The sequence below is a fragment of the Pomacea canaliculata genome, linkage group LG14 (assembly GCF_003073045.1).
Source record: "Pomacea canaliculata isolate SZHN2017 linkage group LG14, ASM307304v1, whole genome shotgun sequence".
Lineage (NCBI taxonomy): Eukaryota > Metazoa > Mollusca > Gastropoda > Architaenioglossa > Ampullariidae > Pomacea > Pomacea canaliculata.
Genome location: NC_037603.1, coordinates 4,393,575 through 4,420,847, shown reverse-complemented (window position 1 = coordinate 4,420,847; position 27,273 = coordinate 4,393,575). Strand labels below are relative to the sequence as shown.

General features: G+C 39.8%; 2 protein-coding genes across 2 annotated transcripts in view; one reads left to right on the top strand and one right to left on the bottom strand.

The window, feature by feature from the left end:
- LOC112555189 overlaps window positions 1-27,273 on the top strand; it is a 320,962-nt gene that overhangs the window by 125,975 nt on the left and 167,714 nt on the right. The window lies entirely within an intron of this gene.
- LOC112555538 lies at window positions 15,576-16,879 on the bottom strand. Its single transcript, XM_025223972.1, has 2 exons — window positions 16,063-16,879; window positions 15,576-15,924 (listed from the first exon to the last, which is right to left on the bottom strand). Exons 1-2 carry the CDS (start codon window positions 16,662-16,664, stop codon window positions 15,576-15,578), a joined length of 951 nt encoding a protein of 316 aa, XP_025079757.1. The 5' UTR covers window positions 16,665-16,879.

The window sequence follows — 27,273 nt, the reverse complement described above, 5'->3', positions numbered from 1 at the left end:
GTTCCGTATTTCTGTGGTAAAACAGAAAATGTTTTACTTCAAATTAAAACTTAGTACAGTTAAAAAATAATTTTTAAGTTTCAAAAATTACTCGTTTTAGAACTGTTCTCGTGAAATTATTTCTCCTTTTTTCTCTTGTTCTGTTTGCGTCTTATTTTATTTATTTCTTTTATTGTGTGTGCCTGTGTGTGCGTTGATATTTAACAGTAAAAAAAACTACTTTTAGAATACTTTCGACAAAAACAGAACAAAATACTTTTCTCAGCTATTTAGGGGATCAAGAAATTACAGAATATCCTTGCAATAAAGTCTTAAATTGTACTTTGTAAAAAGAAAAACCATCAAAAATTATTCTATATTTTTTTCTCTCTTGCATAGTATTTCGCTGTTTTATTGTATCTCACTTTACTTTTATGCATTTAAAGGAGCACAAAACCCAACTAGTTAGAAGGACTAAAATGTATTACTTAACATCAGTTCGTTCCTGTATTTGTGTTTTCGAGTGATATCTCTGAATTGCCTTGACTGAAAAATCAGTCTTCTGAGCATGAGTGCTCAACACTTTGGCAGCGGAGAGTTTTAAAGTACTGCACTGAAAAAAAAACAGCAGAGTGTTGACAAGTTCAACAAACTGAAAAACACTTGCGTTACAAATAATGATATTGCAAACAGTTATGCTCAGAATCAAAGTAGCCACTATATGCCCAATATGTAAATCATTGTGAAAGAAGCTTCCGGATCATCCATCTCCAAAAATAAAAAAAGAAACAAATGGTACTGGGAAAAAAAAGAATGAACCTTCTTGATACTGACAGGACTGGCGGAACAGGTTTGACAACATTTTGCCCAGAAAGAAGCCAGTCATCCACAGTCACCCTGGTGTCTCCAAGGTAGAACAGTGTGTTTCTCTAAAACTAAACTATTCTGACAACTCAGGAACATCACTTCAAATACGATCCCATGTTATGCGTGAGTTAGATTGTTAAAATCTGTAAATATTTCATGTTTCACCAAAAACAATTTTTGTGTAGTATTTTGCTATTAACAATTATTATTTGTCTTGGTATGTTTCGTGTATGTGTTAATGTGTGTGACAGGTGTGTGTGCGTGTTTGTATACGAAGGAATGTATGTACTTATATAGTTTGTATATACGTACATTTGTTTCTGGCAGTAAAAATCTGTACTGACATTGCGTGAAAGTGTGTCAAGCGCTTTGCTTTGAGTCCGTCCACAGGTAGGAAGATGGATTCAAACTTCCTTGTTGTTTGTTTATTTGTTTAATGTTACCTTTAGGAAATTAGAACTGTGATACGATCGCACGTGGAAGTCACGCGACTGGATGACGCAACCCACTGTGTAATGATTTACGTCATTCTATGTTGTATACGACAATGCCTTGGTTTTGACGTAACAAACATGCCGTCATATGATGAAACGTCGTCAGCCATTTCACCTAGCAACCATTCTAGCGACCATGGCTATAATCGTGGGGATTGTGGTACCTGTGGGTTTTGTAGTTGATTTTATTTTTCGTTTAGTACAGTTTATTCTATTATATTTTATATGCTATTTTCCCAGTTCCTCGTATGCAGTCCATGTTCTGAAGCGCTCAGAGCATGGCCCTTCGCAGTGTGAGTACACGCTTTACAAATAATAATAATAATAATAATAATAATAATAATAATAATAATAATAATAATAATAATAATAAAAAACTCCGTATACATTCTTAAAGTGTTTCATTTAACACACACAAGCAGGAACGTACGGTTGGTGGGGCGGAAATTTCATAAATGAACTCACCTGTTAGTAATATGGAAATTACAATACATAGGTTTACCGAAATGTTAGATAAAAAACACCTATTAAGCAGATTGAAGTTACCTACGAAGTTTCTTCGTAAATAAACACAAGCTACAATGAAATGTCAGTTTGAGGTCTGCGTCACAATTGACAGCTAGACGCCCCGCCCTCTCCAGTGACGTCATGACCAATCGCATGGCGACAATTATCTTTTGCAAGAAGAGTTACGTCGCCTGAGTAGGTCCGTGCAGAACTAAGTAAAAACCTCGCTCCATCACACTGGCTGGTTTACACGTGTACAAATTAATAAAACATGACACCATTTAGTAAATGTTTTTCTGTGTCATAAGAATTTTGTTCAGCCAAGGGATTTCTTTTGTGTATATACACGTTCAGCAAAAAGGTACCCGGTGTGAGGCTCCCATAGACACGAAGCTTATAATACCCCATCCTGCTGGTCCTACACACGGCAATAGATAGAGAGGGTGCCAGGGTGGCCAGCACATTCAATGTTTGCTTTATACGAGATACTTACTTGGACACTGCTGATTACAGCTTCGCTCTGTTTTTAGCTCTTTTCGTGAACAATAATTGAAAGACGGTAAAGCTTTTTTTATGAGCGTTAAAATGTACACGCATGTCTACCGTACGTCAGGCATTAGCTTCAGAAGAAAAACCAAAATAAAACACAAACACACATACACATATACAAAACTTAAATGGGAGATAACCTACAATCACTAGCGCTTTACCCACCGTTAATAAAGATGGATTGAAAGCAAAACAAACTGATTTAAAATCCTAAAATTGCAGACAACTGCTTCCATTCTAGGAGAAGGGACGTCACTCATATGTGTGACGGCTGCACATTTATTATACCCTTACTTCCCCTTGTGGTCGCTGATAATAATGCTATTTAAATTTACTTACTCCCACATAGCTACAGTAGAAACAACAAAATTAGCACCACTTTAGAGAACAACTGAAAAAAAATTAAATGATGCAATTATAAAGAGATACAGATATATATTTTACCTCTTATGTCAGACGGTAAATGAAAAGGAGAATTATCATTATGCTAGGTCCATAGAGAGGAAATTAAAACAAAAACACAAGTTTTACAAGCTCTTAGTCCTAAACATTTACCTACTTTATTTTTTATATGTATAAATAAATATTTATTAATTCAAATGTTGCTTTTTATATTTATTATAGTTAATTGTTGCTGTTCTATACAGCATTGTTTATAAAACTGCTGTCACCGACACTGCAAAGCAAAAAGGTTTTCTGAATGGCTATCCACTTCGAAAACAAAGAGTCTCTATCTCATCGATTTCTTGTTTTGTTTTCACAAGAACACTTTGATTGCTGGTTGTACATGACATTTTATTTTGTTTGTTTTGTTACGACGTGCTTCCTGGCTGTGTGTTTGGGTTTGTTTTTGTTTTTTTGTTTTGTTTTTTTTTTTCGTTGAATGTATCATTTCCAGGGGTTGCTTCTCGGAATTTTCTAGAAGGATCTGTTTGTGAGTGAAGAAAAAAAAGAACATTTATTAAAATGAATGAACTAATTTACAATGCGACTAAAAGAAACAAAACGTCAATACAATTTAATTGAGATATTTTATATTTTGGGCTGAAAACAGATACTGGTATGTAGCCTAAGAACCATCTGAAATCATCTGTGTGCTAATGAAGGAGTGTGGGTTGTAGCATGCCACTGGTGTTTACTCTGGCCTATACACGTGGGCTTAAAGAAGCAGAATGTTTGATGCACGATCGCAACCGTTCACACAGCGGCACGAGCACACACCCACTCGCTCAGCCAGAGGAGGGACACGACGTTCCTGTCCAACATCTGATGAACGAACACCACAATAACAGCGAAATGAACGGTACAGATTGTCGCGTGACCGCGACGAATCCAGTCGAACTTCAACTGAGCGCAGACCATACACAGAAATGACAAAGACAAAATTCACGTAACAAACAAAACTAATTTAATAGCCACAAAAATAATACTGATAGGAATCAAAAATCAAACATTCCACACTCTCACATGAACAAATATAGATCAGCGCGAACAATCCAACAAACAAAAAAATAGATAAATTAAAATAAGACAAATCAGCTGCCCTGTGCACAGGCTAATCTCAGTCACCGTTTATACAATACATCACCCGCACGCACTGCAGGGTGACAGTTTAGAAGTCCGTTGAAGATGTCCACAGACGGCAGCCCGCCCTCTGGCCTTGCTTGCCGCTCTAAAGACGTACCCCCACCCCTCTGTCTTCTCGTCCAGATGCGATGATGTTGGCCGGCCACTGGCCACGTAAGCTCCTGCTCGAAGATTCCTGCTCTAGGTGTTCAGTCGAAAGCCTTTCCGCACACTGGTGCAGCATAGTCGCGAGTTCACTCGCCGACGAGATGATGATGATGGTGCAGGGTGGACGCTCGACACGATGACGGACAGCAACGCGAACAAAGGATGTGAAGACACGGTGACACGAAGGAAGAGCGAAAAATAACAACAGGTGGAAGAGTGAAGAAGAACAAAAAATAAGCCTGTAGATAAAACAATTCTTACAATCAACAGGCGTGTCCCGAAACTGCTCAATTTCTAAAACAATATTTTCACACCGATACATATCTCTGACCATAGGACTAATCCTAAGATTCGTCAAAAATCTAATGTTGATCTTACACAAATCCATACAACGGGAAACGAGTACGCGCTACAAGCTTCGCGACCCGGCGATCACGAACGTTAACCTAACAAAGTACAAGTCTTGCAATTAAACATCGGACTACGGCTTTGAACATAAAAAGATTCTCTCACTTGCACTTCCACCGCCACCCAAAGGCCCCTTACAGACTAGAATGGTGTGGAACCCGACAGAATGGGTCTCTACTCACCCAAAACGGCTTGTGGCAGATCGGTCGACACAAAACGAAAAACTCTGACTGTCATGGCCACGGTCCAGCACCGTCTGTTACTTGATGACGACTACCCATGACGTCAAAGAAGGAAAAAGTAAAATGACGCATCAAGGAAGCTGTGCGCGCGCGCGCAAGACGTAAGACAAAGAGGGGACAAAAGCGTGAAGAAAACACCTAACGATGGGCCAGCTCAGTATGGGAGGCATACAAGGATGACAGCACAATCACTGACACGCGACACAGATAACAACTTTAATCAACTTTAATCACACATAGATAAATGTTACGGGATGAAGAAACGAAGGGAGGACAACTTGGAAAAGTCGAGACTCCGCAAGCACAGGATGGAAAGGGCGAGGAAAAACCTGTACATCCACCCGGTCGTTACATGCACAGGAATGTCGCAATTTGTTTTTCACTCTGTGCTCATTAAACAGTCGTTAGCGACTAGTCCCGCTGTTTATTAGTTGCTAACGGTTAACTTAACTACAAGGTGCAATTAAAACACAAAGACCAGGTGACAAAAGAACTCCTCAGACGCTGGAGTGGGACAATGGGGGTTGTCTCTGGGCCTGCCTTAGGAACAATGGCGGAGACAGCGAGGCACGCGTGATGCGGAAGAATGAAAGGCTGAATCGAAATGTGAGAAGACGTTTCTGGGGACGAAGCCAGTCATCCACAGTCATCCTGGTGTCTCCAAGGTAGAACAGTGTGTTTCTCTAAAACTAAACTATTCTGACAACTCAGGAACATCACTTGAAATACGACCCCATGTTATGCTTGCGTTAGATTGTTGAAATCTGTAAATATTTCATGTTTCGCCAAAAACAATTTTTTGTAGTATTTTGTTACTAACAATTATTATTAGTCTTGGTATGTTTCGTGTATGTGTTAATGTGTGTGACGTGTGTGTATGCGTGTTTGTATATGAAGCCATGTAAATACTTATATGTATATATTTTGTCTATCATTTGTTTCTCGCACTAAAAATCTGTGCTGACATTGTGTGAATATGTGTCAAGCGCTTTGAGTCCGTCTGGAGGTAGGAAGATGAAGGAATCACGGTACAGACTTCCGTGTTGTTTGTTTATTTGTTTAATGTTAGCTTTTGGTATTTAGAACTGCGGTACGATCGCACGTGGAAGTCACCTGACTGGATGACGCAACCCACTGCGTAATGATTTGCGTCATTCTATGGTGTATACGACAATGCCTTGGTTTTGACGTAACAAACATGGGCGTCATATGATGCTAACGTCGTCAGTCAGGTCGCCTAGCAACCACCATAGCGACCAAGAAAATAAGTGTGGGGATGGTGGAAACCAGTGGGGATGGTGGAATCTACACTTCTCCTACCAAAGGGCAGCATTGAAGCATTATTTATTTTCCTGGAGAACTGACCATAACAAGTTGTCAACCACAGAGTTGTTAAATTTGAATATGTTAATTCGTCAGTTTTGAGCGAACCACAGGGTTAATTGCAGGGATGGGCAAGCTGCTTTTAATTTGTAGCCGGCTAGGCTACAGCTACTTTTTTTCAAAATGTAGCCGGCTACACTACAGCTACAATTTTGCAAAAAGTAGCCAGCTACTTTGGGCTACTTTTAAAATGTAGCCAGCTTCTTTTGGCTACTTTTAAAAGCTGATGTTATAACAAGTTAGCTGTAGCCAGCTGGCTGTAGCAACATACACAAACATCAAACATACACACAAAACACTATTACTTGCTTTACAAAGTTTTTATTATAATAATGAAACGGAGAACTTGCGATATACCGACAATTTTATTTAGTGAATCCATAAATGCTTTCATTCATTCCTTGCACCTTCCTCCCCCCCGGCCTTTTTCACACAATAAGTACACGTATTTTACGATTATATTAAAACATTTCTGGATATTTTTCCTCATCCTGTTTTACTGACAAAAGAAATTATATAAGTTTTCCGATAAACATTTGTTTTCTATAACTATTTGTTCCCTATTACTTAGAAATGAAAACTAAACGATGCTTAGTATCAGGTACCTGGTGGAATTTTCAATAAGTTAGGTTATGTGGTGATGAAAAATGTCAACCTCTTATCAATACTGTGACAATGAACAACAGACCATTGAAAATAAATGAGTTTGCATGGAATATAAGTAAAACACTGTTTAATCTAATTTAGGCAAGCAGATCATAAGCATATTTTTCTAACACTGACACTGAAAACAAAGAAGGAACACAAAACTAATTGTTTTCCAAAAGCTGATAGGGTGAAAGTATAGTCCTGGCATACTAGAATAGACTTAATTATATAGTAGGATGTCAAATGTAGCATATAAACACTGAAATATATTTTTCAAAAAATGATCTGATACAAGATATATTTATTTTAAATCTTTAGCTTGAATTTCTCTGTTTGTCGTTTTTGACATCCAGTCCTAAACTATAAAAACATATTTCTCAAGATTGGCTTGTGCTACAGCAGTAAAATTTTGCAATTTTGTTTAGAAATGCATAAGCTACAATGTGATGCATTTGAGAATATGATATAAACATTACTTTTGATAAAATTAACATTTTTCTAAATATTTAATTGCCACATTCACACTGAGTCGGGGGGTACCATGTCTGATTTTTTATATCTCCTAGAAATCTTGAGATATCAAAACGCCTTAGGCATCAGTTTTCTTATCAGTGCCTCTAGTTTACAAAAAATCCAACACCTTTGGTATATGACTTATGGTATTGTGTAAATTTGTTTTTTAAATGATTGTACGTTTTTGAAACAAAAATCGTTGATTAAAGTCACAATTTTCACTTTAGGTACTCAAAACAGTTTTAAAGTGCTATATTTATGTTATTTTGTTACTCTATATTTTAAAAACCCCTAAAGATATTTAAAATATGGATTTTAATTTTTGGAGTGTACCGGTAACCTTAAAACAAATCTACATTCTTTTTAGTCCTTCATGGATTGAATTTGACAGAACTTTGGGCCTCGAAGTTGCTATTTTTTACCCTACTGCGCAGCTTTTGTCATGATAAGTCCTTCCAGACTGAACAATCTCTCAACAATTCTTGCATTTGAAACTATACCGCACATTTTGTGGCTTCGCAAATGTAAAAAATTTTCAAATAAGGCTGGAAATTGATGGGGTACGTCCATCTTCGTTTTTCAAATGAAACAAATACCGCTCCCGCCACTTTTGGACGACACAGTACTTCCGGTTACTGAGCGTGCGAGACACGTGGGTGTCTGGCTGTCAAGACACCGAGCAGTGAGAGCAGTGGCTGTCGTCGTCTTGCTGACACACTGTCGACGAATGGTCGTGAAAGTAGCCAACATGTAGCCAAGCTACAGCTACTTTCTAAAATGTAGCTACTTTTTTAAATTTGTAGCCGGCTAAGCTACAAGCTACAAAATTTGTAGCCAGCTACAGTAGCTGTAGCCTAGCTACAGCTACTCCCCATCCCTGGTTAATTGTTCACCTACCTTGGTTCTGCATGGGCATAATTGGACGGACCCTTTGATTGTAATGGTAGAAGAGTTCTGTGAGCGTAGTTACATGTTATTATTTGGTTCCTCTTTGTGTTTTTTGTATTTCATTTTATTTTCGTTTAGTACAGTTTAATCTTTCATAGTAAATGTGTAGTTTTTTTGTTCCTCGTATGCTGTCCATGTTCTAAAGCGCTCAGAGCATGCTCAGTCAGAGTGTGTGTACGCACTTTACAAATTTTGCTATTATTATTAGTAGTAGTAGTAGTAGTAGTAATAGTGGTAGTGGTGGTGGTAGTAGTAGTGGTAGTAGTAGTACAATATACAGGTTTACCAAAACGTTAGTTAATAAAACATATTAAGCAGATTGAAGCGACCTACAAAGTTTCTTCGTAAATAAACACGAGCTACAATAACATTAATTAAGATAATGAAGCGCATTCACGATGATATCTGACATGGTGTCATCGGCAAAGGTGAGACACAGTAGTTGGGGAAAAGGCAGGAGAGACTAGCGAAGTCTGTAGTGTGTCTGAGTATAGGAGATTACACAGGCGATAGTTACTGATGGACTGACCCTCTAGTACATTCTGTACAGAACTGCCTCCTACTATATCCGATTTCTTCACTATAATTGTGTTGATACGTCCTTCGCACACTCTCAAATTTATCAAAAAATGAGAACAATGTCTCTTATAGTCCGCCTTGTGTACATTGCCGTTGAAATATGTATTACCATATTTCCTAGGCTGCTTCATGATGATTAACATTTCATCAGTGCTAGAGGTAAAGACCATTTGCTGATTGTATTCTGTCACTAACAATGGTGGCTGTCATCTACTCATCCCAGATATTAAAACATTCCTTCAACAACAACAAACAGTTACCTTATAGGTTCTTGCAGTGGTAATGTATTCATTTACTGGACTAGAAGCCTGGCACACTCACAAATATAACCATTTGTTGTATATGCAGGTCTATAAACTATAGCATAGACTTTACTCATGGGCTGTTGGACTAATAAAGGTAAAATAGAGATAAATATTTTAAGGTCATTCAATGAGGTATTTCGCGCATGTGCAGTACGTCCTAAACGGTGGTTAACGTGATATCGGAGATATGTCAGATAGCGATTTAATTGTTTTTACCTAAACAAATGAATGTAAAGAGAAAAATAAAATATAATTATTATGTTACAAATTGCCGCAAAAGTTAACTAAAAATACTTTGCAGATGGTAACTACATAAAAACTCGACAGATGAGAATTGTGATTGTGTTTAAGTGCTACCAACATCGTGCTGTCAGCAAATTCAACAACATACAGTAGCCACTCCCTATGAAAATTTTCACCTAAATAACCGGCGTGTAATAGCCTCATTGGTTAAATTACACTGATATGATGCCTTGTTCTAGACCTGCTACAAATAAAGTTGTACTTGATCTGGCAATCGGCTTGCAAAGGAGAAAGATTACCCATTGCTGCAAAAAGTGCAGCGGTCCACGACTCCTAGACACGACAACCGATTACTATATCCGCCATTTTAGAGATTTACCCGTGTTCGCTCTTATTTAACACACAGGTCACTCAGAACTCAAGAAGTAACCTCTTAGTCGACTAGTAGTTACAGTCGTATTGAACATCTGTTGAGCTTTAATTGTCTTCAAGCACTGTTTGTACTATTTATTTATCTGTATTTGTATTGCGTATTGATATCACCTTCAAATATCTTATAAAGATCAGCATTTCATAGGAAACGAGTATTTATCGAACAGGAGATGGAGTTCGAATTATTGTTTTTGAATACAACGTAGTGTATACCTATAGATATATTTATAGACGTGATGTGAGATGTACTGAAGTACACCTGCAAAATATACTTGTAAGTAGGTACATGTATTCATAATTATTATCAGCATGAATCGTTATAGTTTTTATATTTACATCCCTCATACAATAGTCCTCTTATTTACTGTCATTTGTTTCGTTCTCTTTTGCGGGGTGGATAAATCTTGCAACTTTGGCGGTCAACTAAAATAGAGTTGAAGCCCTGTCACAGATTGTGACATAGAGATAACAGCCGCACAACGGTGGTGGCTGTGTGTCCTGATGAATGAATAATTGGAATAATTGGACGATTTAAATGAACTGTTGCAGGCCAGCGCTTCACTTCCCGAGGACACACGGCGAGTGCCGAGACACCACGTGTAGGGGAGTGGAGGCTGTCTTCCTATAAGGTGAGGTATTTGTATTTTTGTACATCTCGGGGTTTTGTATGTTCAATTGTTAATGTTTTAATATTTTTTGATATTTTAAATAGATTTGAATGAGTAATTTGTTTCTCGTTTGTAACAGTCAGAATGCACAGACAGCAGAGCCGGGAGATCAGCCATGGAGTGAAGGACCGGGATTTGGGCCGTGAGTGTTGGGGTCTGGCCACGGACTAATGGACCTGGCTAATGTCATTGTAGGGGGTCGGTAGTCCGACGATGTTGTTGTTAGTGTTAGCGGGCCGGCGGATTGTTGTTTGCTGTTTGTGGGATCTGCTGATGCACAGCGAGAAAGGCTATTCGGCAGTGATTAGCTGGGGTTAAAAATCACAATGAGCCCGGCCATATAGGTGCATCGCGGAAAAGTTTATCCTAGGTATATAAGGGCAAAGTGCAGACGAAACGAGAGAAGAGACTCGGCGGATCAGAGAGAGGGAGCACAGGAAGGTGACAGAGCAGAGACAGATGACTTTTAGCACCTCAGTCGACGCCACGCAGCCGTTTGCGTTACGTTGACGACGTAAAACCACGTAAGTCCAAAACAAGGCTTTATACCAGGGGTGGGCAATTAATATTCCCAAGTTTCCGCATGAGAAATTGGGATGGTTTTAGACGGCCGGACTAATATAGTTAACTCAGTTTTACCCATTAATGTATATATAGTATATATACTGGCGGGCGGGACGGTAAGAGACAGGAGGCGGGCCCGCGGGCAGCCCCTTGCCCAGGTCTGCTTTATAAAGTCAATGAGACATATTCGTAACCACAAAACATTGTAAATCAGGTCTGAGGTAACCCGAGGATACGCCTGGAAAGTAAAAGCAGTGTTGTACTGAACTTTACACTTTATTTTGTCTTAAGTTAAACAAATAGAAAGGAACTTTCACCAAGGACTGCTTTTAAATTAGAGACCATTAATAAGTAACAATAATATATCTGAGATTGCGATGAGTATTAATTAATCCATCTACTAGCGAATTATTTTTAACACTATTTGTATTTTCGTAAGCTGAAATGATTAAGTATATACAGTCGTACAAAAGAGGTAGAGTTGTTTTGTGTAAAGAACAACGCGCAAACGTCAGGGAGTTAGTGGGAAGTTGAATGACTGACAAGCTGACCGAGTTGAGCTTATCATTCTAATATCTTATTCTTTCTTAACTATTATCCTGCAACATTTCCTGCAGCTACTTATGCAAAAATGTTCTAACCGAAAGCAACGTTTTCAGAAGTTCTATAGTGTCATAGTAGTTAACGTGGCCTTTGTATTACCAGCGAGTCCATTGGCAAATTTAGTTGATTCACGATACGCATCCGTCTTTCTTCCTCCCTTCTTAGGCGCCTTCGCTCAAGGTAGATGTTGATGGTGTACAGGAATGGGTTGACAGCAGCGTTAATAGGAAGAACAAAAATGGCGATCCCCACATTGACCTCTCCGGATATAGGGATACCACTGGACGCAAGGATTCCCGTTAAGCCGACAGGAAACCAGCACAAGAAGTCGGACATCACGACTGTGATTAGACGTCTGGCAATAGTAACCTCTTTTCTTGCCTTCGATGTATTTTGTGCAGACATAGAATTGGTGTGAACAGACCAGTAATCAAAGCCTGTCCAGTAAGAATCAAAATAAATAAAATAAAATTTAAAATAATAATAACTCCAAAAGCGTATCCGCGGCCTGGAAATTGTACCCTGGAGGTAGGAAGCGGAACACAGATGCTTGTCTGGCTGTAAAACTGCCAGTGTGACGTCATCGGCAGTAGAGGAACAACCGCCACGGCCACACCTGTGAGCCACGACACTGCGCATGCGCACTGCGCTGAACGTTTACCAAAGTGCACCTGGCTGAAAGGAAAACGGAGAACAAGGAAACGGTCAACTGTAATGAGAAAGATGATGAAGACGGAAACTTCACATGACAGTAAAGACGTAAAACCTGCCAGTTTGCACAAACTGCTGTTTCTCCACCCGACATCCTCCCAGACATAGGATCCTCTGGAGCGGAAGTCGGCGATACCGATTATTGACAGGTACAAACCCATCAGAAAGTCGGCCACACACAGGTTGGTGACGAAGACGTCATACCCGACGTTACCTGACGTTTTGTGCAACATCAAACGGTAAACCAAGGAGCTGAGGTTTCCCAGCAGCGCCAGTGAGGCAAAGATGGCGACTCCTGCTCGGTAGACTCCGGATCGCAGCAGATCGTCACAGGAAGAAACTTCATCGGAAGGAGCGTGGCAGTTGAGCACGTTGAAACCTGGGGGCAGTATGGCCGGACAGCACAGCTTGTAGTTGTCAGTAAATATTTCCTGTAGTTTAGTGAGATTGTAAAATATTTGTCTTGGAAAAATAGTCATAGGGCAACGTCTCAGGTCCAATAAACTTAAACTTCTTGCTCTCTCAAAGCTCAATTCTGCCACGTGATCTAAGCCACTACCGGAAAGATTTAGTGTTGTTAGTGCCGAAAAGAGACTGTTACCGAATTCTAATTTCGAAAGTAATACGTTAGAAAGGTCGAGAAATTTCAGAGACGATGTTTGTGTAGCGTTCGCGAAAAACAAAACATTCAATGGATTAAAACTTAATTTAAGAGACTCTAGTCTTGTTAGACCAGTAAACAAATTGCTGCTAAAGTGAGTTAGTTGATTGCTGCTGAGGTCCAGAATGCGGAGATTAGGCAATGTCACCTCATGCAACCTGCTTATATTACACCGAACTAGAATGAGATGAACGAGGTAGATATTACTTTCAAAATCAATCAAGTTCATTGCTGTCCCACTGGCATTAACGTATCGAAGGTTAGGGTAGCTAGCAGCATGGAAGATACCAGAACAACCAAAAGCCCAGCCGTGACAGACACAGTTGTGTGGACATGTTTCATTGCACAATATTTCATCATCATGTAGAGGACAATGGTAGATCCCGTCACACACGTGACTCTCGTGAACACACACCTGAGAGGCGCGGCAGCGGTAGAAGCCTGGACACGTGTACCTGTCACATGCCGCCTCGTCTTCGTGACCAGGACAGTCGTTGACCCCGTTACATCGGAGGTAGACAGGCAGACACACCTGCTCAAGGCTGACACACGTGAAGTGTGATTCCGGACAGAAAAACATCTCAGATTTATTATATTTAAGATTGTTGTATGGTGAAAAAATAAACATTCCTTTGAATTGAAATCAAATTTTCAGGGAGTTCTACCTCAACCCTGTCGTATTCTTGGAAGAGTGATGTTAGACATCGGTCTTCATCGGCACGATCATCACAGTCTACTTGTCCGTTGCAGCGCTCCCACTGTTCGACACACTGCACACACAATAGAGTTTTAACTTTGTAGCAATCAAACAAACCTATAATATAAACAAAGTTTTCAAATTATTATTAAAACGTTTAAATAATAATGTTATCTCCAATAATCCTTTTCTCAAGACAAAGACTCGTTAATTTTGAGAAATGTCTTGAGTGCTGACGTTTTCTACCTTCTGTAGTATGATCATAACAATACTCATGTAAGAAGTCAACAGAAAATCAACAAACCCTCCTGCCTGCACAGCGAAAAGGAGACAAAGGGTGGCAGGGTGGAAAGTAGCAGAAGTCTTCGTCGCTCCCGTCTTTGCAGTCAGCACGATGATCACAGACTAGCGTGTACGGGACACTCTGATGCACGCCGACACATTGAAATGGAGGCAATGGTGTCAGTGGTGGTGGACAGGAGTGTGTAGCGCCATCTGTACTGCCCCAGCATCTAGAGACCTCGTCACACGCCAGAAACACGTGTGTGAAGTGATGATCGGGACACTGTATGTAGCCTGACTGTTACACATATTAAGCCTATGTTGAGATTCGTCAAGTCTTATGAGACATAACGATCAGAACAAGTCAAACACTTAAATATAATATTTTATCTTGAAACAATATTAAATACTAGAAAAAAATGAGTTCAACATTTAGCATCATTTAGAGAGTTGTTTGTAAAGGTCAAGGTATTAAACTATTCAGAGAGCTAAGACGGGTAGTCGACGAGCTGAGGGGTTGTGGTGCCGGTCTGGGTTCACTGTCCGTAAACTGATGTTAGACACTAGGTCGTCCCTTAACCAGCATCTACGGGAGGAAGACATGGATACACGCGGCAGCTGAGTGGTTGCCGCTCTTGCCTACTGTGGGCGATTGTCATGTTCTCCACAGTACAACCAGTACAGTCTCATTCATGGACAGCGTCGCGTGTCGGCCATTTGTTTTGCTGTTTGCGTTGTGCCTCCCGTACCTCGCAGATCTTAGGTTAGAGTGCGGATGGGGGAATCACGTGACCGTTCATCTTGTGTAAGCGTGTCCGTCCGACGAACCGAATAGCCCTGACCCGCGGTGCGTGTCACGCATGAGCTGAGTTTTTTCTTAAAATGTGGGTGTGCATGTGTGTCTGAGACGTTTCCTTAATATTATTTTATGTGTGTAATAAATTTGTTTGTTTTTCACCATTCATTTAGACTTTGTTATTTCTCTGTGGTCTGCCGCCTAGCTGCGGTTCGACGAGAACGTCTCGCGCCGTCTTGGCCTAGCGAGTGTTTGTGTGTTTGTGTGTTTGTGTGTTTGTGTGTTTGTGCGGCTGCTTGAGCGGTAGCGAGCGTGCATCCGGGGACGTTGGGGATGGTTACGCGACAGACAGTACTTTCTATGGAAATTCCGGCTTTCCAGAGCAGCAAAGATTATATTTCTCGCATTTGACTATGGTTGAAGTAAAACAAATTAAAACTGAATTATATAAAAAAACAAATAAACAAACAAAAAAACAAAAAACAGAAGCTTTCATTTCTTAAAGAGGAAGAGACAGAATTTAGCCTTCACTGCCTTTCTCTGTTCGTGAAGGCGATGCTTATGTTCCTTTTGTGACATCAACAGGTAACGTAGGTTACATTATGTCTGCTGACATGTCTCTTGATGAACATGTTTCTTACACCTGTCATATTGCATACCATGATCCCCGTAAGATCAGCTCAATTTGCCGTACTCTGTACATCTCAGGAGTTGTGAGGCTTTGTTTGCTTGACTAGTATTTAACCTTTAATTGTAAAGAAGTTATTTCTGCATGTTTTGTTTGTGCTGTTTGCGGTGTAGCAAAGCAATAACAACATTCGTATAAAATATACAATTCTTGACCTGGATGAAAATTAAACTTGATGTTGTTCTGATCTCTGGCAGTTCATTGTTTTCATAGGGACTTAAAGTTCCATGGATCTCACACAAAAGACAAGAAACAACAAAGGTTTCTTGACACGTGACCATCATCAGTTTACTTGTTTTGTAGTTTATAGATACATTCCCCAAAGACGTGCAAAAGTCAATATTAAGAGGAAGAAGCCACAGTGCAGACAGTTTGAAGAAATGGGCGATTGTATCGTCTGACCACATCCAGCTGTTTCTATACCTGCGACAGATAGTAGCGAAATAAGAAATAGGAAAACAATAAAACCACAAAAGAAGCTATTGATCACTGTATTTTTGCGCCATTTGTAAATTTTGTCATATTAATGAATAGAAATAAAAATCAGTGTCAAGTACTTACATCACGGATATTGTCGGAGAAGCTGACCTGGCGCCCATGAACAAATAAGTGCATTTGTCAGTCCTCACCAAAATGTCTGTCACAGATTCCCACACCTGTCTGGTGCTCAGACTCGGCAACTGTCCTCCTCGCTTCTGACACTGTTCATGTGCATTGATCCAAGTTATTTCTTCCTTATCTAAAAATGTAAGTGAAAAGCAGCGGCCATCAGCCTGGAATGTCCCCGGGCTGCACGTGCTGTCACCTGACCAGCATCCAGCTTCATCTTCGCCGCCCACACAGTTAGACACAAAGTTACACGGGAAGTGATGCTGCATGTCCTCCCATCGCACGGCCGAGCAGTTCCACCTGCCGTCAGACAGCTGAACAGGTAGTGCCGACACGTGGTGGAACGAGAACTGTATTCTGAAGAAGGGCCGGTCATATTTGGTGAAACTTTTGTACTGTACACGTACACCTCCGTGGTAAATAACAGGTTCAGTGGATGAATATTTTTGTAGAGCACAGGCATTGTATTGTATGGCATTTGAATCCGTTTGTATTATTATTAAAAAATTTCTTGAAAAACAGTAAAGGTTGTCTTCATAAAGATAAATGTTCATAACAATAGCATGGTCTTCAGGTGCCACCAGGTGAGTCCACGTGCTTATGAAAGGATGGTAATCTCTATTTTCGCTTTGTTGGGACGTGTCTATATAGCCTGTTAATAACCGTAATCAATTTTAATGATTGATTCACAAATGAATATATTTCTAAATATTTTTTTATATTTGTAAGTGTGTATCTGAATAACACCAGCAAACCTACTATAAATCGCACTTGACTCTGGTTAATTCAACCCATGGTTTCTCAATAAACACTTACCTACATCAGTCATGTAGTGCATTAAAAGATATTTCAAAGACAATTTATTACAAAGTGTAAGTACTAAATAAAAATACATTGTAGAACAAGGACAATGAACGTTTGGGTATGAGCGATAGTGAATTTTCTTCTTTCAAATACTGTCTTACTTTCCATGACTATCCTTATTGCCTCAGTTAAACTCAAATTTCAATTCTGCCCCCACATTAAGATCCTCATTTATCGTAGCTAAATGCTTTGTATAGCAGACACGTACTTGCATGATTTCATTATATTTCGTAGAAGTCAGAATACATGGCCAATCAGGAATAACTTGAAAAAAAAAAAGAAAATCCACGGATTTTTTGCTAGTCAGAGATTGTGATCACCAGCTTCTTGAGAACACTAAGCATCTTGTTACACGTGACAAAATGTGTGAGCCTTCCTGAAACTATCATAATATGAAGGAAGGCTCACACATTTTGTCTTAAAACTCTTGGCAGCTATATTGTGTTTTTATTTTAATATGTAATGAAAAAATAAAACTGTAACTTGGCTAGAGGACAAATAGAACCGTAGCTAAATACCGAACGCTTTTTCTTATTTGGGTACGTTGTCACCAATTACAAAAGATACATCAAGAAATTGCTGTATGACTAAAACAACCATAATACTGTTATAAATAACTAAGAAAAACTAGCTAACACAATTGAAAGAGCGATATTTTAGAGGCAGATAACAAACAGGATAAAACACAAATAAACATGTTTAATATGAATCAGAAAAAAATACCCACAGTTAAGTACAAAGAAATAGCCATAAAATGTAGTGGACAAGCGTCTGGCAACAAAGAGTAACAGATGTCTTGTAATCTGAATGAAATACCTGTAGTTGAGGAGAGGAAGGTAGTGGTGAGTTGTGGACGAGTTCCTTGTGGGACTGCCGTGAAGTTCACGTTCAGCTGAAAACCGTATATTTTGCTACTTACCATCAGCTGAAGCCTCACAATATTGGAGTAAGTGAAAAATTGAGTGGGGAGGACGTTGACATCATCATCAAATATAACCACTTTGTCTTCATCAGTTAAAATGACTTTTTTTTCACCCGTTGTTATTTTTGTTGACGTCCACACGTGAGCCACCATTCCTTGGGGAACTTGCAGCTCGATGGTGCAGGAAAGGACGACCGAGTATGTCTGTGAGTTGTCTGTCTGTGTGAGCGAAATGAGGATGCTCCCTTCGCTCCCCTTCACGGGATAAATGTGCGAGCGGTTGGCACATTCGTGAAGCTGTAAGTGCCAATGAGGTGAAGGTAAACTTGTAGTCAGGTCGTCAAACGTATTGACACTCGCCAGTGGCTCGGTGGCAGAGCTGGTGTTGCTCACACCATGTACGTGTGTCACCACGTTATCAGACTTGTCATCTTCACCTTTTTCTACAGACACGTAACGGTCAGTGTGTTTGAAATCAAACAGACTGGTAGATTCTAGTGAAAATGGGAGATAATCTTGCAGCACTATGCCCTTGGGAATATTTTCTTCTTCTAATTTTTTGTTGTCGCTGGTTTTTGCAACGACATTGATTTGAAGTAAGCAAACTAGGAAATAAATATTCGTAACAAAATTTATTTTGTTCATGATTTCGCATCTGCAAAAAAAAAAAAAAATAATATAAAAATTATTCATGAAAAAGTCATCATTATTGTCGTCATCATTATCAGCAGCAGAATATTCATTAAAAAACAAAGAAGGCTGTTGCTGTTGCTGTTGCTGATTTGTTACAACAAAACGGAAGTCTTGTGTTTTGAAGTCATGTAAATAACAGTCTTAGAAATCTTTTATGGGAACAGTCACGGAACAACAGAGCTATCAGGTGACGAGTGCCACTGGTCAAAATTATATAAAAAAGTTGGCTCACGCAGGCAAGGAAAGTGGTCAGTGGATATAAAGTGAGAGTAGGTCGTTCTTTCAGGCGAACATGGATAAAGCAGTGTCCAATCCCACCGACACTATTTCTTGTCTCTGAACTCAAGGGTAATTTTGTCACCTTGTAACTACGGCTCTAGAAGTAAAACAACATTTGTGAGGTCTGAACACCACCACATGGCTTTGGAAACAAGACACTTAGTTCTTCACCTTTTTCGAGGCCAACGACCTTCCCTCGCTTCATAGTTACGATGCCAGGTGTGTTTTCTAACAGATTTTGTATGAAATCGATGATTAAACAATCTAATGCAGCACATAAAACTGTTTGTTGACTCATTTCACAGAACTGCTTGTTATGTATACAAAATTTTTGTTCGAACGATGTATAGTTACCTTCTAATTATTCCTTCTATAATTCTTTCTAGTAACAGAGTCTGTTCACATTACTTTGCAGTCGAAATCAACAGCTCGTCATGATATCGTTTAAATTTACCATAACCTACGGTAATAATGTTATTTTCTTACTATTTTCTTCCATTCACTGATTTTATCGAAGGACATTGATTTTACAAAGATTTTTAAACTCTGCAACTACTTAATAATAGTAATGTTGAGATGGCTGCGAGCTATAGAATACTACAGAAGAGTGTAGTCGCTGAGCACACCTGACGACTCACGGTGAGGCAAAGCATGGCAGTGACTCAGCTGTGTGTCGATACTCCACTTTATAAAGCTTCGTCCTCTCAACTTTTTGTCTTTTATTTTCTGTATTAGCTTTGTAAGACCGCCATTAATCAGTGGGTGGCAGACACACGCATCTCACTGTCGGGACAATCAAAGTCGAATAACATTCGCGGAAAAACGATTTTCGGAGTTTAAATTCTTTTTAATTTATTTTGCTTTTCTGGTAACTTTATTTTTGTTACTTTAAAATGTTTTTATGTAAAGGCAGCGGGCATTGACTGAAATTTCTTTGGAGAGTCTCTTTTATCCGAATGTCTTGTGTTTCGTTAGAGCCACCTAGTGTTTAGTATTTCTGTGGTAAAACAGAAAATGTTTTACTTCAAATCAAAACTTAGAAATAAAAAAAATAATTTTCAAGTTTAAAAATTACTCGCTTTAGAACTGTTCTCGTTAAATTATTTCTCCTTTTTCCTCTTGTTCTGTTAGCGTCTTATTTTATTTATTTATTTTTATTGCGTGTACGTGCGTGCGCGCGTTGATGTTTAACAGTAAGCGTTGTTTGAAAAAAAAACTACTTTTAGAATAGTTTCAACAAAAACAGAACAAAATACTTTTCTCAGCTATTTAAGGGATCAAGAAATTACAGTATTTCCTTGCAATAAAGCCTTAAATTGTACTGTGTAAAAAGAAAAACCAACAAAAATATTCTTTTTTTCTCTCTCTTTTGCATAGTATTTCGCTGTTTTATTGCATCTCACTTTACTTTTATGCATTTAAAGGAGCACAAAACCCATCTAGTTAGAAGGACTAAAATTTATTACTTAACATCAGTTCGTTCCTGTATTTGTATTTTCGAGTGATATCTCTGAATTGCCTTGACTGAAAAATCAGTCTTCTGAACAGGAGTGCTCAACACTTTGGCAGCGGAGAGTTTTAAAGTATCGCACTGAAGGAAAAACAGCAGAGTGTTGACAAGTTCTACAAACTGGAAAACACTTGCGTTACAAGTAATGATATTGCAAACTGTTATGTTCAGAATCAAAGTAGCCACTATATGCTCAATATGTAAATCATTGTGAAAGAAGCTTCCGGATCATCCAACTCCAAAAAAATAAAAAAAAACAACAACAAAACCAAAAAAACAAACAAATGGTACTGGAACAAAAAAAGAATGAACCTTCTTGATACTGACAGGACTGGCAGAATAGGTTTGACAACATTTTGCCCAGAACGAAGCCAGTCATCCACAGTAACCCTTGTGTCTCCAAGGTAGAACAGTGTGTTTCTCTAAACCAGGGATACCCAACCTGCGGCCCGCGACACGGTGCCGTCCGGCCCACGAAGCTTCTGCCCACAGTAAAGGAAATCGGCATGTTAGTAATAAAGAAAACCTCAGAGGAAAAAAAAAGAAAACGAAGAAAAGGGAAGGAGAAGTATTAATCCCTTCGTAGGGGCGTCTCTCAATCTTTCGGTGGATTTCATTCTAGATTTTCGTCTTGGGAGGAAACCAATGTTTGAGAACGAGGGACGCTGCATTCCACAGGAGATTAATGATCTTTTGATTGATTAATATTTGAATCAGTCGTTAAAGAGATTGAAAATACAGACTCCGGGCTTTCTAGCAAGGTATAAAACAATGGGGTTCTGATAAGGAAGCAATACCGAAACAGCGTTTGAATTTCGTCATTTTCCTGTGGAAATCAGGACGGATCGACTTGGGGTACCTCGATTATAATGTATTTTCAGACAATTTCTAACTTTTTTTTAACAAGACAACTTCAAATATCTCATTAATCACTACATAATTAATGGTAAGTACAACTTGATTCTAATGAAAATGGTAGCTGTTCTATTCCATTTTATTTTTTTTTTTTGTATTTTTGCGTAGAAGTGGCCCGCGACACAGCTGTCCGAAACGGATATGGTCCGCAGGCCGAAAAAGGTTGGACATCACTGCTCTAAACCTAAACTATTCTGACAACTCAGGAACATCACTTGAAATACCCCATTTTATGCTTGCGTTAGATTGGTAAAATCTGTAAATATTTCATGCTTCACCAGAAACAATTTTTTGTGTAGTATTTTGTTATTAAAAATTATTATTAGTCTTGGTATGTTTCGTGTATGTGTTGATGTGTGTGACAGGTGTTTCTGCGTGTTTGTATACGAAGGAATGTATGTACTTATATAGTTTGTATATACGTACATTTGTTTCTGGCAGTAAAAATATGTACTGACATTGCGTGAATGTGTGTCAAGCGCTTTGCTTTGAGTCCGTCTACAGGTAGGAAGATGGATTCAAACTTCCTTGTTGTTTGTTTATTTGTTTAATGTTTCCTTCAGGCATTCAGAACTGTGGTACGATCGCACGTGGAAGTCACGCGACTGGATGACGCAACCCACTGCGTAATGATTTGCGTCATTCTATGTTGTATACGACAATGCCTTGGTTTTGACGTAACAAACATGGCCGTCATATGATGAAACGTCGTCAGCCATTTCACCTAGCAACCATTCTAGCGACCATGGCTATAATCGTGGGGATTGTGGTACCTGTGGGTTTTGTAGTTGATTTTATTTTTCGTTTAGTACAGTTTATTCTATTATATTTTATATGCTATTTTCCCAGTTCCTCGTATGCAGTCCATGTTCTGAAGCGCTCAGAGCATGGCCCTTCGCAGTGTGAGTACACGCTTTACAAATAATAATAATAATAATAATAATAATAATAATAATAATTATTATTATTATTATTAAAACTCCGTATACATTCTTAAAGTGTTTCATTTAACACACACACAAGCAGGAACGTACGGTTGGTGGGGAGGAAATTTCATAAATGAACTCACCTGTTAGTAATATGGAAATTACAATACATAGGTTTACCGAAATGTTAGATAAAAAACACCTATTAAGCAGATCGAAGTTACCTACGAAGTTTCTTCGTAAATAAACACAAGCTACAATGAAATGTCTGTTTGAGGTCTGCGTCACAATTGACAGCTAGAGGCCCCGCCCTCTCCAGTGACGTCATGACCAATCGCATGGCGACAATTATCTTTTGCAAGAAGAGTTACGTCGCCTGAGTAGGTCCGTGCAGAACTAAGTAAAAACCTCGCTCCATCACACTGGCTGGTTTACACGTGTACAAATTAATAAAACATGACACCATTTAGTAAATGTTTTTTTCTGTGTCATAAGAATTTTGTTCAGCCAAGGGATTTCTTTTGTGTATATACACGTTCAGCAAAAAGATACCCGGTGTGAGGCTCCCATAGACACGAAGCTTATAATACCCCATTCTGCTGGTCCAACACACGGCAATAGATAGAGAGGGTGCAAGGGTGGCCAACACATTCAATGTTTGCTTTATACGAGATACTTACTTGGACACTGCTGATTACAGCTTCGCTCTGTTTTTAGCTCTTTTCGTGAACAATAATTGATAGACGGTAAAGCTTTTTTTATGAGCGTTAAAATGTACACGCATGTCTACCGTACGTCAGGCATTAGCTTCAGAAGAAAAACCAAAATAAAACACAAACACACATACACAAAACTTAAATGGGAGATAACCTACAATCACTAGCGCTTTACCCACCGTTAATAAAGATGGGTTGAAAGCAAAACAAACTGATTTAAAATGCTAAAATTGCAGACAACTGCTTCTATTCTAGGAGAAGGGACGTCACTCATATGTGTGACGGCTGCACATTTATTATACCCTTACTTCCCCTTGTGGTCGCTGATAATAATGCTATTAAATTTACTTACTCCCACATAGCTACAGTAGAAACAACAAATTAGCACCATTTAGAGAACAACTGAAAAAAAATTAAATGATGCAATTATAAAGAGATACAGATATATTTTTTACCTCTTATGTCAGACGGTAAATGAAAAGGAGAATTATCATTATGCTAGGTCCATAGAGAGGAAATTAAAAACAAAAACACAAGTTTTACAAGCTCTTAGTCCTAAACATTTACCTACTTTATTTTTTATATGTATAAATAAATATTTATTAATTCAAATGTTGCTTTTTATATTTATTATAGTTAATTGTTGCTGTTCTATACAGCATTGTTTATAAAACTGATGTCACCGACACTGCAAAGCAAAAAGGTTTTCTGAATGGCTATCCACTTCGAAAACAAAGAGTCTCTATCTCATCGATTTCTTGTTTTGTTTTCACAAGAACACTTTGATTGCTGGTTGTACATGACATTTTATTTTGTTTGTTTTGTTACGACGTGCTTCCTGGCTGTGTGTTTGTTTTTGTTTTTTTGTTTTTTTTTTTTTCGTTCAATGTATCATTTCCAGGGGTTGCTTCTCGGAATTTTCTAGAAGGATCTGTTGTGAGTGAAGAAAAAAAAAGAACATTTATTAAAATGAATGAACTAATTTACAATGCGACTAAAAGAAACAAAACGTCAATACAATTTAATTGAGATATTTTATATTTTGGGCTGAAAACAGATACTGGTATGTAGCCTAAGAACCATCTGAAATCATCTGTGTGCTAATGAAGGAGTGTGGGTTGTAGCATGTCACTGGTGTTTACTCTGACCTATACAGGTGGGCTTAAAGAAGCAGAATGTTTGATGCACGATCGCAACCGTTCACACAGCGGCACGAGCACACACCCACTCGCTCAGCCAGAGGAGGGACACGACGTTCCTGTCCAACATCTGATGAACGAACACCACAATAACATCGAAATGAACGGTACAGATAACAACTTTAATCAACTTTAATCACACATAGATAAATGTTACGGGATGAAGAAACGAAGGGAGGACAACTTGGAAAAGTCAAGACTCCGCAAGCACAGGATGGAAAGGGCGAGGAAAAACCTGTACATCCACCCGGTCGTTACATGCACAAGAATGTCGCAGTTTGTTTTTCAATCTGTGCTCATTAAACGGTCGTTACCGACTAGTTCCGCTGTTTATTAGTTGCTAACGGTTAACTTAACTACAAGGTGCAATTAAAACACAAAGACCAGGTGACAAAAGAACTCCTCAGACGCTGGAGTGGGACAATGGGGGTTGTCTCTGGGCCTGCCTTAGGAACAATGGCGGAGACAGCGAGGCACGCGTGATGCGGAAGAATGAAAGGCTGAATCGAAATGTGAGAAGACGTTTCTGGGGACGAAGCCAGTCATCCACAGTCATCCTGGTGTCTCCAAGGTAGAACAGTGTGTTTCTCTAAAACTAAACTATTCTGACAACTCAGGAACATCACTTGAAATACGACCCCATGTTATGCTTGCGTTAGATTGTTGAAATCTGTAAATATTTCATGTTTCGCCAAAAACAATTTTTTGTAGTATTTTGTTACTAACAATTATTATTAGTCTTGGTATGTTTCGTGTATGTGTTAATGTGTGTGACGTGTGTGTATGCGTGTTTGTATATGAAGCCATGTATATACTTATATGTATATATTTTGTCTATCATTTGTTTCTCGCACTAAAAATCTGTGCTGACATTGTGTGAATATGTGTCAAGCGCTTTGAGTCTGTCTGGAGGTAGGAAGATGAAAGAATCACGGTACAGACTTCCGTGTTGTTTGTTTATTTGTTTAATGTTAGCTTTTGGCATTTAGAACTGCGGTACCATCGCACGTGGAAGTCACCTGACTCGATGACGCAACCCACTGCATAATGATTTGCGTCATTCTATGGTGTATACGACAATGCCTTGGTTTTGATAGAGTGATGTCCCCTGGCCAACTGGCTGGAAGGGGAAGAGCTCTGTCGTCTTTTTTGTTTTATCTAACATCCTCCTGGTGTTGGACTTGTGCTTATGTATAATTTTTGATGGGCCTGCCATCGTGTGTGTAGAGTGTAGTGCCTCTTTGCTTTGATGACTGCAATTCGTCGTAATTTCTTTGTCCACCTTCAGCCTGGCGATCGGCGGCGCGTTCAGTGAGCTTCATGTCCGTTGGATCGGTGAACTTTTGTGTGTGCTGGGGTCATTCGTCGTTCAATAGACTGAATGTCGTCTGTTGGATGTGTTCTGTGCAGCTATGTGCTATAGAATGCATTCCAGCTTATATGACATGTTTGATCTTTGGCCTGCGGACTGTGCTTGTATTGCATGTAGACGCTGACCTTTGGCTGGAGGACCGTCATTTAGTTCGACGTCACTTTATTTTACGTCATTTTGTCATGTGTCATTTTCTCTCCTTTATGAGAGTGTCCGGGGTGTCTAAGTAGAGGAAGCACCTTTGACTTTCCGGCAGCAGTGTCCCCTTGGGACAGACGGGAGCACTGGTCCTCACATGGCAATCAACTCTCACAGCTGGCTCCAGGTCCTTAACCTGGCTACACCCCGGTAACCGCTTCTGCTGGCGGGCAAAACGCTGTGAGGGGCTGACGTGTTATTATGCACGTCAATACAAAATACTTGAGAGGAGATGGGCGCCACCAAGTTCGCCAAAGCCCACTGAAAGGACTTATGGTAGCAAACAGAATAGAAGTAACAAGCCGGATCGGTCGAGGCCCGGATCACCAACGACCGCGCACCCTCTGGTGGTCTCCAGGGAGGGGGCGACAAGTGTGATACTGGAACCAAGTCTACACCCAAGTCTACAATTAAGCTGCCTACACAAGGGACTACTATCGGAACATGGAATGTTCGCACACTCTTTCAATGCGGCAAAGTGAAAGAACTCACACACGAGTTACAGCGTTACCGCTGGGACATAGTGGGACTTGCAGAAGTCCGATGGACTGGTTTCGGGGAGTCAACTACAGATGAAGGCCACAAGCTCTGGTTCAGCGGAGACGAATCAAGCATGAACGTGGTGTCGCTTTCATTGTCAGGCAAGGAGGTGGCTGGAACTGTCATCAGCTGCACTCCAGTCTCTAGCAGACTTATCTCCATCCGAATCTCTGCTCGACCGCACACATCACATTATACAAGTGTACGCCCCAACATCAGAACACGAAGATGAAGAGGTTTGAGGAATTCTACGAGGAGCTGGACAACATCATCAAGAAAACTCCGAAGAAAGACATCTTGCTTGTCCTTGGCGACTGGAATGCTACGATCGGCCCTGACGCTTACCAACAATGGCAGGAACAGTCGGCAAGTTTGGCCTAGGCACACCAACGCAAGAGGCCTACGGCTACTAGAATTTCGCTCAGAGTCACGTCTCACCATTGCCAATACCCTCCACCCGCACAAGAAGTCAAGAACTGTAACGTGGCATTCGCCGGGAGGTCTGGTCCATAACCAGATTGACTTTCATCTTGCCTGCCTCAGCGTTTCAAATCAAGCATCAACAAAGCACAAAACGAGGTCCTTTCCTGGCGCTGACATAGGCAGCGACCACAACCTCGTCCTCACTAGCCTCAAGTTGAAACTGAAGTTGAGACGTGACAACAATAAGAGCCTCGCATCCGATCAACCTTGAGAAGCTCAAAGATCCGGACACAGAGAGGATCTTCAGGCCAGGTGGGGGCAAATTTGCAGCCCTGGCTACTATAGACTGCGACATAGACGCCCTTTGCTGGAAGTATCAAAGAGGTGCTACTCTCTACTGCAGACGAAGTGCTGGGGAAGCAGAGGAAGCGCAAACAACCCTGGGTGACAGACGACATCCTTGATCTTTGCGACGAAAGGAGAGCCTTGAAGAGAGGAGAGGTCGAGACCGACGTCAGCAGACAAGTACAGACTTGTCAACCAGCAGATCAGAACAAGGATGAAGGAGCAAAAGAAGATTGGATCGAAGACCAGTGTTGCAGCGTG